This window comes from Sarcophilus harrisii, chromosome 3 (genome assembly GCF_902635505.1).
Source record: "Sarcophilus harrisii chromosome 3, mSarHar1.11, whole genome shotgun sequence".
Classification (NCBI taxonomy): domain Eukaryota; kingdom Metazoa; phylum Chordata; class Mammalia; order Dasyuromorphia; family Dasyuridae; genus Sarcophilus; species Sarcophilus harrisii.
The window spans coordinates 601,773,140-601,789,603 of record NC_045428.1 but is presented as its reverse complement, the minus strand read 5'-3'; the positions used below and the strand labels follow the sequence as shown (position 1 = coordinate 601,789,603).

General features: G+C 49.7%; 1 protein-coding gene across 4 annotated transcripts; it reads right to left on the bottom strand.

Annotated features, from left to right (window-relative positions):
* Positions 1 to 654: 654 nt before the first annotated feature.
* TTYH1 (tweety family member 1) lies at positions 655 to 15,831 on the bottom strand. 4 transcript variants are annotated; one of them, XM_031963482.1, is made up of 14 exons: positions 15,564 to 15,831; positions 13,912 to 14,099; positions 12,786 to 12,897; positions 12,308 to 12,528; positions 12,046 to 12,141; positions 11,307 to 11,379; positions 11,045 to 11,120; positions 10,876 to 10,931; positions 10,348 to 10,440; positions 10,152 to 10,244; positions 9,304 to 9,446; positions 8,949 to 8,994; positions 8,641 to 8,718; positions 655 to 794 (listed from the first exon to the last, which is right to left on the bottom strand). In XM_031963482.1, the coding sequence occupies exons 1-13, from the start codon at positions 15,690 to 15,692 to the stop codon at positions 8,680 to 8,682; spliced, it is 1,365 nt and encodes a 454-aa protein (XP_031819342.1). In that variant the 5' UTR covers positions 15,693 to 15,831; the 3' UTR covers positions 655 to 794; positions 8,641 to 8,679. The 4 variants fall into 4 exon arrangements, with proteins under 4 accessions (XP_031819342.1, XP_031819341.1, XP_012401273.1 ...); XM_031963481.1 differs by lacking the exon at positions 655 to 794 and adding an exon at positions 6,588 to 6,925; XM_012545819.3 differs by lacking the exons at positions 655 to 794; positions 8,949 to 8,994 and adding an exon at positions 6,588 to 6,925.
* Positions 15,832 to 16,464: the final 633 nt, after the last annotated feature.

The following is a 16,464-nucleotide window of genomic DNA, read 5'->3' as shown; positions in this document are numbered from 1 at the left end:
AATTTGAGAGATAAAGTAATATCTTAACATTTTGCTTTTTTTTTTAAGCCTTCATGAGCATAAGAAAGTCATAGTTAATGTTTATTAGCATGTTAACATGCTAATTAAACACTTACATAAATGTTTTCTCATTGGATCTTCACAACAACCCTGTGGAGCAAGTGTTCTCATTGTTTCTATTTTGCAGATAAATTGAAGCACAGCGAATTTAAGTGATTTACCAGTAAATCTAGTAAATGACTGAAGCAAGATTTGGGTTTTTTAATTTTTGTTTTGTTTTTTATTTTTTTTATTTAAGCTTTTTTATTTTCAAAACATATGCATAATTTTCAACATTCACCCTTGCAAAACCTTGTAGTCCAAATTTTTCTCCTCCCCTTCCCCCATCCCCTCCTCTAGACAGTAAGTAATCCAATATATGTTAAACATTTGTAATTCTTCTATACATATTTCCACAATTATCATGCTGCAGAAGAAAAATCAGATTAAAAAGAAAAAAAAGAGAGAAAACAAAATGAAAGCAAACAACAAAAAAGTGAAAATACTATATAGTGATCCATCCTCAGTCCTCTCTCTAGGTGAAGATGGCTCTCTCCATCACAAGACAATTGGAATTGGCCTGAATCTTCTTGCTGTTGAAAAGAGCTACATCCATCAGAATTGATCATCATATAATCTTGTTGTTGCCGTGTACAATGTTCTTTTGGTGCTACTCATGAAGCAAGATTTGAATTTGTCTTCCTACTCCAAGTTTCATGAGCCATATGCTGTGCCACAACTAGGCAGCAATCCACCTGAAAAAGAGCTGGGGGTCTTAGTGACTGTGAGCAGGATAAGGAGTTGTAGCAGCCAAGGAAGTCCAATCTTAGAATACGTTAAAGCAGACAGCATCCAGAAATGATAAGTGGAAGGGACCTCAGAAGCCATCCAGTCAAAAAGTGATGGCCAGAGAGATTCAGAATCTATCAAGTGCTGGATTTAGACCCCTGAAATCTCTGAGTCCAAGCTCGACTAATGTATCCCCTGCTCAGTGTTTCTAAGGAGAGGAAATTCCTGTCACTTGTCTTATATTCAGTTCTGCACACTTCCTCTCAGGAAAGTCTTTGATTTGGAGAGGATCGAGGTGACACAACTAGAATGATGGGCATCTCAGCAAGCAGCTGGTGCCTCCTGTGTTTGAAGCAGTATGCTAGGTTCTAGGGACTTTATTTTGAATGGGTCTTCCATTTTATTAAAAAAACTATAATAGATATACAAGTAAATACAAAGCAATTTAAAGCAGAGACATCAGGTGAAAGTTGGTTTATCCAAAAGAAAAGACTCAGGAAAGACCTGAGAGCTGCTTGCTAATATTTGAAGGACTTTTGTGTGAAGGAGCAGTTAGAAATTTCTCTTTGGCCCCAGAGGGCAGAGGGACAGAGAAGGGGTAGGGAAAATTTAGGCTACAAGTCAGAAGAGAATTTGAAAAACCTTCCTATCATTGAGAAGCAAGATTGCCTTGGGAAGAAATTGATTGGCCTTGATAGTGGAGGGCTTCAAATAAAGTCTGTATGAGGTAGGGGTTGGACCTTTCAATATCTGAGGCTCTCTGACTTCACTGGCATATACAGGAGCTTGATAGAGTGGTACCCTGGGAACATCAGCTCTTCATATGCCTAGTGCAACTCTTTATCTGCAAAACAAAGTAGGCCATGACTTTTTGGCCTACCTACTTCATTTCATCCTTTGAGAAAGGAACAAATTGATGAGGGAGCCTCCATTCTGTTCTGACTCTCACTACGGTGAAGGAAGTGGTCAGTGGTTTAGGAAAGATGAGAACCTTTTAGAAAAAATTAGGAATTTGTTTTAAAAAAAAAAAAAAAAGGAGAGGAAAGCCAGACAAAGTCTGCAGGACACCTTAAATTTAGGGAAGAGATTTTCAGTGGTCCTGGGAAATGAGAGGATCCTCAGAACTAAAACTTTGAAGGTGTGGTTAGATTAGGCTGAATCAGAGAAAGCTCTTCAGAATGAAGTTCTATGGAGAGAAACAGTCATAGTAAAGAGGAAAAGGGAATGTTTTCTGAATACACCAATTTGGCTGCAAAGGGAACTCGCCAACAAACTTGGATCTTAAAAATATGTGTGGAAGATTAAGTATGGAGTGTAAATTTTAACAGTGGTGCAGGGTCTGATAAGTATGTGTGTGTATTCAGAACACAGAATGAGAGTCAAGTAGCATAAGAAAAAGAGGTTTTGTCTTTAGCTGGAGTGAGCACGGGGTGGGGTAGGAGGGAGGTCAAAGGAAGGATAGATCTGTTGTGTAAATGGAAGACTTGATGGTAACTGAAGATGGAGTGAAGGAAATGGTGTTCAGTTCCTTGTTTTGTCAGGGTTTTTTCCTCCCAAGAAGAAAGATCTTTGGACAAGAAAGGACAGACCTAGAATCCCTGGCCATCCTTGTTAAGTTCAGGTCATTAGGCCAAATGAAGTAAAAGTTGCGATCCTGAACAAACTGGTAGCTATCTTTGAAAGCTGATGGAGAATGAGTATGGTCCTTAAAGAATGAGGAAGAAAAATGCCCCAGTTTTCCAGAAAGAAAAACACAACTGAATCTGTAATTGGACTTTGATTCCTGATTAGCTTCTGGAATGAATTATTAATTTAAAAAAAAACCACTTAGTAAAGGAAGTAGTGATTGTAGTAGTTCAGCATGGCTTCTCAAGAACAGATCCTACCAGCCAAATTTTTTTTTTTTTTTTTTGGGGGGAGGGACAGGGCTACTAATCTGGCAGAATGCTGGAGAAAGCATTCACCTACATTTTAGCAAGGAATCTTTCAAAATCTCCCAGCTATTATTATAAATAAGATAGATGATATATATGAGTAAGATGCCTGTTGGTCAGCTAGATCCAAAGAGTAGCAGTAAGTGTTCAATGCCAACTTGGAAAAGGTCCCCGGGGCTGATCCCTAGACTCTCAAACATTGTTATCAGTGATTTAGTTAACATGCTTAGCCTAGCACAATTAGAATGCTTGCTAACTATGTGTAAGAGGGAAAGTTAGCCCACCAGATGAGTGAATCCATATCTAAAAAGACCTCCCAAGGTAAGAAGGCGGAGCAGAGCTGAATCTACTCTGAAATATAAAAGGAATTGATGTAAATTCTGATGCTTTGGTTAAAAATAAAGCTTCATCAGAAGGGGCAGACATGACTAGATGGCAGTCTTCCTGGGAAACAGCTTTATTGGGATCTAGTGGATTGTAAACCCAATTGGAGTCAGTACATAGAACAGGAGAAAAGCAGATTTGAGATGAGGGGAAGTTGTTGCCTATGGAACCAACATTCTAGAACACACAAAATAAAATGGCTGGGTGGAATTAGGCCAGGATCTTTCAGCTGCACCCAAAGCAAAAAGTGTGAGGAAAATTCTCATACTTGGTTATATCCTTCACAACCCCACTGATCTCTTACATACCATCATCCAAACCCATTCCTAATTTCACCTAGGGGATTCTCCCTCAAATACCCTAACCAGTCAACTCTTCCTGAGCTACCCTGCTACACCATCTCAGCTCCACACAAAGATGGGTACACCTTGATCTTGCCATCACCCACAAATGTACCAAATCCATATACAGGAATTCAGAAATCCACTTATCAAACTGTAATCTAATTAGCTTTTGACTCCTGTCTTTCCTTACACAGCTCTACTTTTCATCTTCACTATGACCTCTAGTCCCTTGACCCTTCAATTTTTTTTCTAAGATATCTTCCCTGCTTTAGTCATTCTTTACCCCATCTTGACTCCTTTGAACCAATTCAGTTCTATACTGTTCTCTTCTCTTGAATTCTACCTTCCTTATCATATTTCCGATTATGTCCAGCCATGCCATGGATCACTCTCAGCATTTGTTGACTTTACGACTACACACATGCTGAACAAAGATGAAGAAAACCTGATTGGATCTACTACAGATTTGGGTTACATAATCTCAATTGGACCTTCACTGCCACTTGGCAATGTTACTATGCTGTCTTTATTAACTCACTATCCTGCTCTTCAGCTCTTAAAATTTTTTTCAAATCTCCTATGGCACTTTCTACACTTTCTCAGCTGAGGATTTTGTCTTATATTTTACTGGAAAAAAATTGAGATCATCATGAACTCCCTTCCCTTCTTTCTCATCTATCACTCAAGGGTCTTCTGCCACTGTTTTCTTTGACCCTTTTCTCAAATGATGAAGTGACCTTACTCCTTACCAAGGTTGACCCCTCTTACTTCAGGTAATCCCATTTCAGCCCATCTCCAACAGATTTTCCCATGTGTCATACCTATTTCACTTATCTTCGATTTCTCCTCCTCTACTGGCTGCTCATGTCCTATTGTCTACAAGCATGCCCATCTCCATCCTGGAAAAAAAACTCCCACTTGATCCTTCCATCCCCACTAACCATCCTTTTATCTTTTCTGCCCTTTGTGGCTAACCCCTTGAAAAGGCTATGCACAATAGGAGCCTTTCTCTCCACTTTCTAACTACCCTAGCTTGCATCAGATACCTAGCATGGATTTCAGCACAGCATTTGAAATTAAGTGTATTCTTACGAATACAATGGAGATACAAGCTAAATTACAGTCCCAATAAGGTGGATTTAGACTGGTTACATGATCAGAGTTGCAATTAATAGACCGGCTCCTCAATCTCAATTGCTAAAGCTAATGACTTTTTCTCAAACTCCAAACTCTCTGACCTCTGCAGTCTTTGACATTGTTGATCACTCTCTCCTTGATATCCTCCTCTCTAGGTTTTCAGATCACTCATCTCTTGATTCTCCCCCTACCTCTCTAATTCTTCATTCTTTGTCTACATATTCTTCCAGATCATACTTTCTAACCGTAGATATCCCTTAGGATTCTGTTCTGCACTTTTTCCATACAGTGCAACTTCATTTGGGGATTTCCTCAGAAACCATGGATTTAACGGCCATCTCTATGCTGATGACTATTAAATCTACCCATGTTGTCCCGATCTTTTTGCTGACCTCCAGTCTATCTCCAAATATACCTTTCAGACATCTTGTAGCGGAGGTTCAATAGACATTTTAAACTCAATTTGTCCAAAACAGAACTCATCTTTTCCCCCAAACCCTGCCTCCCTCTTACCTTCCCTGTTACTATGGATGTTACACCATCCTCCCAGTTCCTCAGACTCACAACCTAGGAATCATCCTGGACTTCAAACTCTCATTCCCCATATTCAATCTTTTGCCAAGGCATGTCACTTCTTTGTGACAACTCTTGCAGAAGGCCCTTTCTCTCTCCTAACTCTCTCCCCACCACAAACTGGAGCTTATTGCGTGGGGATGTATATAACATTATTCTAGAAATCTTTTGGAATCCTTCACTTCTGTAAAGTCATACCTGGTCCTTCTGAGGGCTCTACTGTCTTCCTCCTTAAATTTTCCTGTTATGGGCTGTCCCCCAGAAAGTGGTAATAAGCTCCTTGAGGGCAGGACTGTTTGTCCCACTGACTTCAATCCCCAATCCTAGCACAGGACCTTGAAAAGATAGGTATTTTTAAAATATTATTTCAATTGATCAATAAAACATTGAACATCTACTGGACACTGTACTAAGTGTTGGAAATATTTCTTATGGGTCACAGTTCTTGAACAGGTAAGAACCTCTATGCCAAGGGAAGGGAAATGGCTGGTAGGGACAGGAGGATTAGAACCTTTGTTCTTCCAACTTCAGAACCTGCAAGGTGGCCCCCTAGACATTTGTTAATTGCCCGTTAGGCACCTATGTGCTAAGGAAATAAATGCAAACCCAAAGGTTTCTTGTGCCCAAGAAGCAGGAATTCTACTAGGTCTATGCTGAGTCCTTTCTGTCCCCAGATTAGAGCAATAGGCCTAATGGAAGAAGCTCAGGGGGAACAATGGAAGAGACTGAGACACTGTCTTTTGTCCTGAGGAGAAAGATCTGGATATAGTCCTGGGCATGAGAGAGACAAGAGACCCAAATCGTGTGCTGGCTACTGAAGGGGGACAGAAAGGAAGGAGATCTGGTACCACCTTATGCTGGACACTGAGGGTGGAGTGGGAAGGAAGGAAGGATATTGCTGGACATTGAGGACACAGAGAGCTGGATACCAAAATGGCAAAGGCTGAGGAATGGAGCTTTGCCTATTGGGAGCCAGCAAGGGAGTTCTGAGTAGGGCTTCTTGAAGACTAGGTATGAGACCTGAATAGGATGGATGGACTTGGGCACTGATGATGACACTTGGACCTTGAAAGACCCAAAGAGACTCATTTTACTTTCATTTTACAGGTGAAGAAAGACCCAATGTATCTCAGTGGTTTACCTATGGTCAAAAATTAGTACTTAATTGCAACCCATGCCTTCTGCCTCCAATTCCAATTGCATTTACCCTAGAACACACTCTGAAGAATCCCATTATCACATAGGGCCCTTGGCAGCCAGTGTTTGAATACCACTTGGAGATAAAGGAAGGGACAGTTCTGCTTTCTATACGGACTTCCTAGAGAAAGTGGAATTGGAGTTGGGCCTTGATAGTGGACAGAAACCAAAAAACAGCTCCAGACACATGTAAAATAAAGTCATCTTTTTTATTTCAAATCTGAGTTAGTGGTGCTGGTTCTAAGCACAAGGAGCTCTGGGCCCAGGGGGCTGGAAGGAATGGGCCAAGGGGAGGTTCTCCAGGGCAACTGCTCTCAGGAGGGCCCTGTGTGACCTGGCACCCTGGCTGGGATCCCTGGGCCCGAGCCTTGAATGTTGGTTAGGGAGGACAGGGAACTATCTTCTGGTCACTTCCTCGGGGCAGAAAGGACTCAGACTCTCCTGAGCCAGGCAGAGTATGGCAGTGTTAGTCATAGCTAGAAGAATCCTGGTAGGGAAGGGGAAACTTCTCTGGTGGGTGGGCGGTTCCTAAGGATGACGAGAGACAGAGAGCATAAGGATTGAGGCATAGAGGAGACGCAGACAATGGATGCATGGTGGAGAGTGAACTCGAGAGAAGGATGGGAGGAAAGGCCAAGATCCTGAGCAATGGGCAGAGAGAAACAGTACAGAGTAAGGTTTGGACAGAATGGCTAGAGAGATGGACAGGAGGATGGATAGAGAAACTGATAAAAATTTAGGGGTGGAAGATAAACAGAAAGCCTTGGTGACAGAAGGATGGGAGGAAAGGCCAAGAGACTGAGCAAAGGACAGACAGAAATAGAGCAATAGAATAATATTTGAAGAGATGGACAGAAGGATGGATAGAGAAGCTGATATTTAGGAGTGGAAGATAGCCTTGGTGATAGAAGGATGGGGGAAAGGCCAAGAGACTGAGCAAAGGACAGATAGAAACAGAGTAATAGGGTAATATTTGGAGAGATGGACAGAAAGACGGATAGAGAAGCTGATAAAAGATTTAGGAGTGGAAGATAGGTTTGGTGACAGAAGGATGGGGGCAAAGGCCAAGAGATTGAGCAAAGGACAGAAACAGAGTAATAGGATAATATTTGGAGAGTATGGCTAGAGAGATGGACAGAAGGATAGATAGAGAAGCTGATAAAGATTTAGGGATAAAAGATAAACAGCCTTGGTGACAGAAGGATGGGAAGAAAGACCAAGAGACTGAGCAAAGGACAGACAGAAACAGTACAGAATATGGTTTGGATAGAATGGCTAGAGAGATGGACAGAAGGATGGATATAGAAACTGATAAAAGATTTAGGAGTGGAAGATAAGAGAGCCTTGGTGACAGAAGGATAGGGGAAAGGCCAAGAGACTGAGCAAAGGACAGACAGAAACAGAGTAATAGGGTAATATTTGGAGAGAATGGCTAGAGAGATGGACAGAAGGATGGATAAGAAAGCTGATTAAGATTTAGGGGTAGAAGATAAATAGCCTTGGTGACAGGATGGGAGGAAAGGCCAAAAGACCGAGCAAACGACAGACAGAAAGTAACAGGGTAATATTTGGAGAGAATGACCAGAGATGGCCAGTAGAATGGATAGAAAAGCTGATAAAGATTTCGGAGTGGAAGATAAGCTTGGTGACAGAAGGATGGGGGGAAAGGCGAAGAGACTGAGCAAAAGACAGAAAGTAATAGGGTAATATTTGGAGAGTATGGCTAGAGAGATGGGCAGAAGGATGGAGAAACTGATATTTAGGAGTGGAAGACAGGCTTGGTGACAATGATGGGGGGGAAAGGCCAAGAGATTAACAAAAGACAGAAACAGGGAAGATAAACAGCCTTGGTGACAGGAGGATGGGAAGAAAGGCCAAGAGACTGAGCAAAGGATAGACAGAAACAGTACAGAGTAAGGTTTGGACAGAATGGCTAGAGAGATAGAAGGATAGGGGATGGGGATGATAAGAGATTTAGAATGGAAGATAAGAGAGCCTTGATGACAGAAGGATAGGGGAGAGGCCAGAGACTGAGCAAAGGACAGACAGAAACAGAATAATAGGGTAATATTTGGAGAGAATGGCTAGAGAGATGGACAGAAGGATGGATAGAGAAGCTGATGAAGATTTAGGAGTGGAAGATAAACAGAAAGCCTTGGTGACAGAAGGATGGACACAGAGATGCACACTAGAAGCAGGCTAAATGGGACCTGAAGCATAGAAGGGGGTGGACTGAAGCTCACCAGAGATGGGGGTAGCAGACCCAGCCGGAGGAAGTAGTCTCAGATGGACGACTGCCACTGGACAAAGCGTTTTGATTCCTGCTGATCCGCAAAGGGGGAGAAAGTGAAGAAGGTGTTCCAGGCGATGCGCTCCCCATCCCATGGTAACAAGTCCAGCCCTTAGCCCCTACCCCTTGGGACTCGAGCAGGGGTCCAGCCCTCAGTCTCTGGCCCCTCAGACACAGGCATGCATCTGATCCCCGTCTTCCCCCTTCACCCCCACAGTCCATGCCCGCCTGGGAAACCAGATGTCCAAGTGCCCCACATGCCTGAGGGTTGAAGGGATCATCATCTTCTGGGTCGTCGTAGTCGTCGCTGGGGGGAGCGGGGCACAGAGCTGGGAAGGTGGCAGGAGGGGAAGTTCCCTCCCCTTCTGATAGATGGGGACCCCTAGAATACTGTGTTCCCCTTCCAGATCCTGTGTACCCTCCTCATCACTATCTGGTGATCTGGTAGGGGTCCTATGCACTCCTAATTTCCCCCATCCTCTCTGAGGGGAACCTCCCTAAACTGGCTCTTTAGCACCTAATGGGGAAATGATTGGGGCTCTGTCCATGGTACTGTCCTTGGGGAACCTACCCAACTCGGCTACCCTCTCCCAGTCTCCCACTTCCAGTCGCTTACCTGGGTGGGAAGTGGGCCCAGGCACCAGGCAGGCTGCACAAAGCCGTGGCCAGAGCCAGGGCGGACAGCAGGGAGAAGAGGAGCAGGAAGAGGAGGCCCTCCATGGAGTCCTCACACAAGCCCCGCAAAGCTGCCCCATAGTCCTGGGGGCAGGGGGCCAGAGTGGGCATCAGCAGGGTTGACTCCTCCCAGCCCCCCACCGACTGCTCGATTGGCTGCTTGATTTCTCCCATCCCAGCAAAGAGAGTCAGGCAGAGAAACAATTTGGGGCTGTTAACTGGGAGCCCCACGTTCGCGTCCCTGTCTGACTCTTGACTCACTGTTTGACCTTGTTGAGGCCCTGCCCTGCAATGGGCCTCAGTTTCCTCATTTGTACAATGAGGATCTCCAAGGGCTCATCGGACATTTTAGGATTCCCGGTATTTATTGAGTCCAGGAGAGGTCAGAGTAGGGGAGAGATCACATACATCTCTTTGCAGAAGTCCAGGAAGGCTTCCTAGGGAGTGGGTCACCTGAATTGGGCAGGGGAAGATTTGGAGCTGAAGGGAGAGGAGGGGAGCGGTCACAAAGAAGTAGAAGGGGTGGCCGGTCCGAATGGTGAAGAAAGGGGCTCCTCAGGAGAAAAGGATGGAGGGGATAACAGGGGCTAGACTGAAGTAACCTCAAAGTATGGGTCAAGGAGGCAGAACTGATTCCTGCTCTGGGGAAGGGGGAAGGAAATTAGTTAGCAGCTCTTGGCCCTGGGATGGATAAATGGGTGTGGGGGACCCTGAGCCCACAGGATCCCAGAAAATATAGGAGAGGGGGTGGAGTAACTGGAAAAGGAATGGGGCAGAAGGCTTGATCACCTTGTGCAGCCCCCGGCAGTGCAGCAGCGCCACCAGCTGGTGGAAGTTCCCCTCAGTCACGTTCAGCATCTCTTCCAGGGCCAATAACGGCTTCTGCCTCCATTCCAGAAGGGGTTAATGCCCAATCTAGAGGGCCCTGGCCTTTCCCACAGAGCCCTCCCCATTAGGCCCTCCCCCCGGGAGGAGCCCTACTGACCTGGGCGGCCGGGAACTGGGGAACTGCCTCGCGTTCTAGTCCCTGGAGCTGAGCGTAGATGCTGGCCAGAGACCGCTGGGACAAGGTCAGCCTCTAGGGGAGGTGGTGAGTGTGGGGAGGAGGGAAGGAGAGAGGGAGGCCATCGTCTGGGTCCTCTCACCCACTCCTCCAGACCTCCATTTCGAGACTCAGAAATCCCAGTCCCAGTTCTTTACTCTTAGTGACAGCATTAAGAACTTAGAAATCTGCATCTGTATCCCCTTTACTCTGGGGACCCAGGTGTCCAGGCCCCCTACCCTATAGCTCTAGGAACCCAATGAAATTATAGAAATCAAAATCCCTATGAAATTCTGGGACAACTCAGACCCATGATAGCCAAGCCACCCCAGAGGCTTCTAAAAGATGCATTTGTCACCTCCTATATTGGGGGAGGTGGAGAGGAAATTCAGGAAGGAAAAGAGAAGCGAAGTCTCCTTATCTTGCTTCCCTCAGAGGTTTCAGGCCCCCCATTTTGGCCTGGAGACTCACCTCTTGGAAAGGACTAGAAACCATCTGGTTGCAGAGAAAGTAATAGTGGAGGATTTCTATGGAGGAGAAAGAAGAGAGATGGAAAAAAGAAACAAAGAACACCCAGTGAGCTTGCAGGGAGAGTGCTCCCGGTAGCTGGCACTTAATCCTAAGGTTACTCTCTCTTTACCTGGATTTAGGCCAGTTTCTGCCCTAGTCAGGTTCAAGACATAGGGGTCAGGACTGGAGCAAAAATCACTGAGACCCTGAGAATGGAAGGGGGAAAAAAAGGACATTGCTTGGATTCAGACTCAAGAGGCTAAATTTTCAGCCCCACCCCTTTCTGGACCCAGGAATCCTGACCTCCCCCCTTCCCCCTCCCCCCCCCCCCCCCCCCCCCCCCCCCCCCCCCCCCCCCCCCCCCCCCCCCCGCCCCAGTCTTAGATACTTACCACAGCAGCAGCTGCCTCTAACCCCATGGATCCCCAGCTCAGTATGAGAACCAGCAGGCTCATGACTGTCATACTAGTGCAGAAAGGAAATATTCATCCCTATTTTCCTACCAATCTCCTTCCTTGGCCCCAAATCCTGGGGAAATTCTTTCCAAAACTACTCTCCCCAGATCACCACCTAGAGCTACCTCTGCCAGTGAACAGCTCCATGGTGCTGAAGGAACCTATTGGTGCGTTTCCCCAAGCACACTGAGCCATTAATCTGGACAGCTCCGGGGTGCTGAAGGGGCCTTTTGGCGTGTATTCCCAAGTACTGAGCAATAATTTGAACAGCTCCAGAGTACTGAACAATTACCCTTAGGTCCTCCCTCCATACAGCAGAAAACCCTTCCCTTCTCTAAATTAGGCAGACAAATTTCAGTGCTTAGTGCAGTACCTGGAACACACTAGGTGCTTAATAAATGTTTATTGATTGGTTGAATTTAAGGACCATTTCCTGAGGAAGCTCTCCAGGGAGTTCCCATAGCTCTGGTGCTGAAGGTATGGTCTCAGGGAGTTGGTGAGAGATTGCCTAAGGTCCCTCCAGTTCAACATCTGGGTTCTTATTTGGGGGCCCCAATTTGAAGAACTCCGTGATAGTAAAGGGGTCAGTTTAAAGATGTATCCCTCAGGTAATGGGGGAGCCCAAGCTCTGCTTCTGGAGATGGCTGATGAAGGAAGGCGGGGCTGGCAAACTCACACAATCACAAGCCATTTGCTTTGCTTGGCCAGTCCGAGGAGAGTAAAGAGGCAGACAAGGAGATCAAGAAGCAGGAGGAGAATGTAAGCCAACCACCTAAGAAGGACGCGGGGAGGGCAGAGTCAAGGAGGCGGGTCTGGGCTTGAATCCCAGATTTGTCCCAGTTTCCTGTGTGATGTGGTGTGATTACTGCCCTCTCTGGGCATGATGTTACCCATAAATGTGTCCCACCTGTGACCCTGGCGACCCCACCTTGGCCCACCTGTACTCCTCCACAAAGGAGACACTTTCGGCCACGCGAATGGGGCTCAGGGGCACACCCCTCCAGAAAGCCAGTTCCCCCAGCTGCTGGGCCACAGCCTCGGCCAGCCTCCGGGCACCCCGGGCAGCCGCCACCAGCTCGGTCCGAGGGGCCATCACCTCCTCCAGAGTCGTCAGCTCAGACCTGACTGCCGAGTCCAGGCGTTCCACTGTTTCTGAAACCTGGAGCACAGCAGAAGGCGGGACAGGGTGGTGGTTCCCGGGCTCAGGGAGAGCAAAAAGAATAACCATTGGGCCAATGGCAGTTGTCTGGGGATGGAGTCCTTGGCTAAATAAAATGGTCCCGAGGAAAGGGGCGAACTTGGTGGGAAACCTGGCTTGTGGCCCAGCCCCTTTGCCCACTTCTGGAGGGGAGTGAGGGTGGTTGATTCTGCCCCCTCCTTCCCCCAGCACGTAAGTCAGGCTGAGGATGCTCTCACCAGCCGGTCGATAGAGCTGAGCGTATGGTTGGCATGCAGGAGCGAGAAGCTGAGCTGGGACACCCCATCGCTGGTCTCACTGTTGCCATAGAAACCGAGCCCGATACCGGCGCTGGGAGGGGAGGGATGGGGAGGACAGTTCAGCCCATCTCCCAAAGCCTCCCAGCCTCGCCACCCCCTCTTCTCTAGCTCCAGTGGTACGGCCCGTGGGAACCAGCCTCCCTCGGCCTGGGTTGCTGAGGCAACGGGAAGGGCTCACTCCCCCTGCCAGGGCTGTGGAGGAGAGGAAGGAGAAGTGGGAACAGGATGAACTCATTGGGATGCAAATGAAGGGGTTAACCCCTTGCCACCAGCGGAGTTCTGGAGCCCCGCCCTCGGGCCCAGGGGTTCATCACAACTTCGCCCCCTCCAGATTGGCCTCGACCTCTGTCCCAGCATCTCTCTCTGGAGGATGCAGGCTGGACCTTCCCCCAGAGACCCAGGCCCGTGAGGGGCTCCAGGGGGACCCAGGCGGCTGGAGCCCCCGGCCAGGGAGAGACACAGAGCCCTCATTGTGGACTGGACTCATTCCCTCCTTTCCCAGGGTCCGGCCCCTTCAGCTCCCCAGAGTCCATTGTCCTCGTCCCATTCCATACAAAGGGCACCTTGTTCGCGCTCGCCCTCCCCTTCCACCCCAGGCTGTGCCACTGCCTCCTGGGGTCTTTGTCCCCCCCCCCCCAGCCCCTTCCAGAGGATGGGACTCTGGTATGGGGCCCCTAGCGCCTCCCTGGTCCCCCACGAGCTGGTTCTGAGTTGAAGGAGCTGAAGGAGGCCCCTCTAAGACCCTGCTCAAAGGCACTGGGGAGCCCTTCAATGTTCTGTGATGGGTGCAGAAGCGTTCCAAACTCTGGGAGCCTGGGAGAATCTTTCAGGGCTGGTTATACAGGGGTCGGAGGAGGTCTTCCAGACCTTCCTCTAAGGCTCCGTCCAGGGAGTTGAGGATGGCCCTGGAGCTCTCTTGTGGAGGCTGTTATAGGGAGACTGAGGGAAGCCTTCAAGCCTCTGCTGGGGGAGTGGCGGGGGCTGGGAGAGCTCTTCAGGGTCCCATTCCTGGGGCTGGGCATCCCACCCACGGGGTCCCAGGTACCAGCCAAGGAGCAGGGCAGCCACACAGCTCCAGGTGACGCAGCCGCCTCCATCTGGAGAGCCCGAGACCTCAGGGGGACCAGCCTTGGGTCTGCGGCAACGACAGCATGAACGCAGTAGGTACAGTCCCAGAACGAGCAGGTTCACAGCCAGGCCCAGCCCGGCCAAAGCCGCTACCAGCAGCAAGGCCTGAGAAGAGGAAGGAGGAAGGAGAGGGTCCCCAAAGCTCACTGGCAGACCTCCGCATGCCCCTCACTATCCCCATCCAGGAAATGGGGGGATGACTTCATGCAGGAATCCAAACTGGATCTGCTGGCCATGCGCCCGTGGCCCCGGACGGGCGCGTTCTTCCCTGGGTCGAGGGGCCAGTGAAGCTCCCAATGAGAGTGAAAAGCATCTCCCGAAGTGAAGACAGTGCCCCTGCCCCTGAGTCTGTGGGAGCTGGAGGGAGGATCTACAGACCTCAGTATCCTCCTCTGTAAAATGGGCTGACATCACCCATCTCCTGGCTTCCAGGGACCACGGTACGTGGCCAATTGTGGAGACAGGTGTGGCACCTGCTATTATGTGACTGAGCAGGGGAAGCATGGGTTTGTGTCTGGTTGTTTCAAATTGTGTGTGTGTGTGTGTATACAGTCTCACATACAATCATATATGTGTGTGAGACTGTAGTGCTGTATGGCTGAGACTGTGTGTGTGTGTGTGTGTGTGTGTGTGAGTGTCTGTGTATGTGTATCTGAGTGTGTATGTACAGTCTTACATACAATCATATATGTATGTGAGACTGTAGTGCTGTATGGCTGAGACTGTGTGTGTGTCTGTGTGTGTTGTCTATGTGTGTGACTGTGTGAGTCTGTGTGTGTGTATATAGTCTCACACAATCACATATGTATGTGAGACTGTAGTGCTGTATAACTGAGACAATATGTTTCCAGGTGTGTGTGTGTGTGTGTGCAGTCTCTCATACAACCATATATGTATGTGAGACTGTGTGTGTGTGTGTGTGTGTGACTGTGTGTGTATATGTGACTGTGTGTGTGTGAGACTGTGTGTGTGTGTGTGTGACTGTGTGTGACTGTGTGTGTGCGGCTGGTTGCTGGCTGTGAGCCTGTCCCTGTGAAGATCTCCCTGTGCAGGGCTGGGTCTATATGTGTCTGCCGGTGAGTGTGTGACAGCGGAGGGGGCCTCCCAGCTCCACAGTTTCTGTCACTGTGACCTAAATAGTTCAGCCCGGACTGCCCGGCTCCCCCTTCCCCGGAGCCCCCGGGAGACCTTGAGCCAACCAGCTTCAGCCACCCTCCCAATTAGCGCGGACTAATTAGCCGCCTCCGAGGACCCGCTGGCCCCTGCTGCGTGACCCTCCCCCAGCCTCCCCCCCCCCCAGCCCCATATCCAGGTCTCCCGCATCCACCAGAAAAATCCCGGTGCTGCCACCTCTGCCTTCCCGCCTCCGAGTCTTCTGCCTCCCAGCTCTCCCGCCACGAGGGGCGCGGGTGCCCGGTCGCCCGGTGCCCTCGCCTCAGGGGAGCCCCCCCCCCGCCTCAGCCTCTCAGGTGGGCCCTCCCTCGGCTTCCTGGGGACCCCCGGCTCCTCCCCCGACGCCCTGCGGGTCCCCCAGCCCTGCCCCTTCCAGGACCCCCGGGTCCTCCACACCTGCTGGTAGTCCTGTTCCTGGGGGGCAAAGGTGCTGGCCACAGGTCGCAGCTGGAAGTTGGTGTGGGGCACCTGGTGGAGCAAGTGCACCCAACCTGAGGGCCGGAAGCCCGGGGGCGGCCCCCCCATGGCCTCCTGGCCCCCAGAACTGCTCCGGGCGCGCTGGGCTGGGAAGCTGAGGAGATGGCCCTGAAGAGAAGGCAGAGAAGGCAGAGGAGGAGAAGAAGGAGGAGGAGGAGAAAACAGCCAGGCTGGGGGGGAGATTTGGGGAGTGGGAGGCGCCAGCTCTTGGGTGGGAGGGGCCAGCGCTCCCCCTGCTGGCCGCTGGAGGTTTCACGTCTAGCTGGGATGGCCAACGGGAGGCCCCGGGACTCCCTGGCTCCCCAAGATCCCGGAGAAGAGATGGAGCCGGGGACGGGGAGCGGGCTGCAGCCTGGGGGGTTCCGTCCTGAGGAAGAGGGAGGGGAGGCAGAGGCAGGGCCCCCTCCGGGAGGCGGGAGGCGCCCCATTCATTAAGAGCGCAGGCTCCAGGGGAGCCCACCCTCCCTGGCCCCCGGAGGGAGCGCCCGCCCCCGAGAAGGCTCTAGGGAGAGAGCGGCTAGGACGGGAGGAGATCCCACCCGAGGGGGGCGGCGAGGCAAGGCCCCAGCCAGCAAGGCGGCCAAAAGCCCGGGGGAGACCTTCAAGGCTCTGCTGTGGACCCACTCGGAGAGGCCTTCAAGGCCACGTTCTGGGCATAGGGAGAGCCTTCAAGGCTCCGCACGAGGATGGGCCAGGCCTTCAATGCTCCTGCTCAGGGGAGGAGGGAGCAGCCCAGCCCCCTCCCCTTCTCCAGCTCCTCCACAGGCTCCAGAGTTGGGAAGGGGTCGTCATGCACTACGGCGAAAGAGGCCCTCGGCCC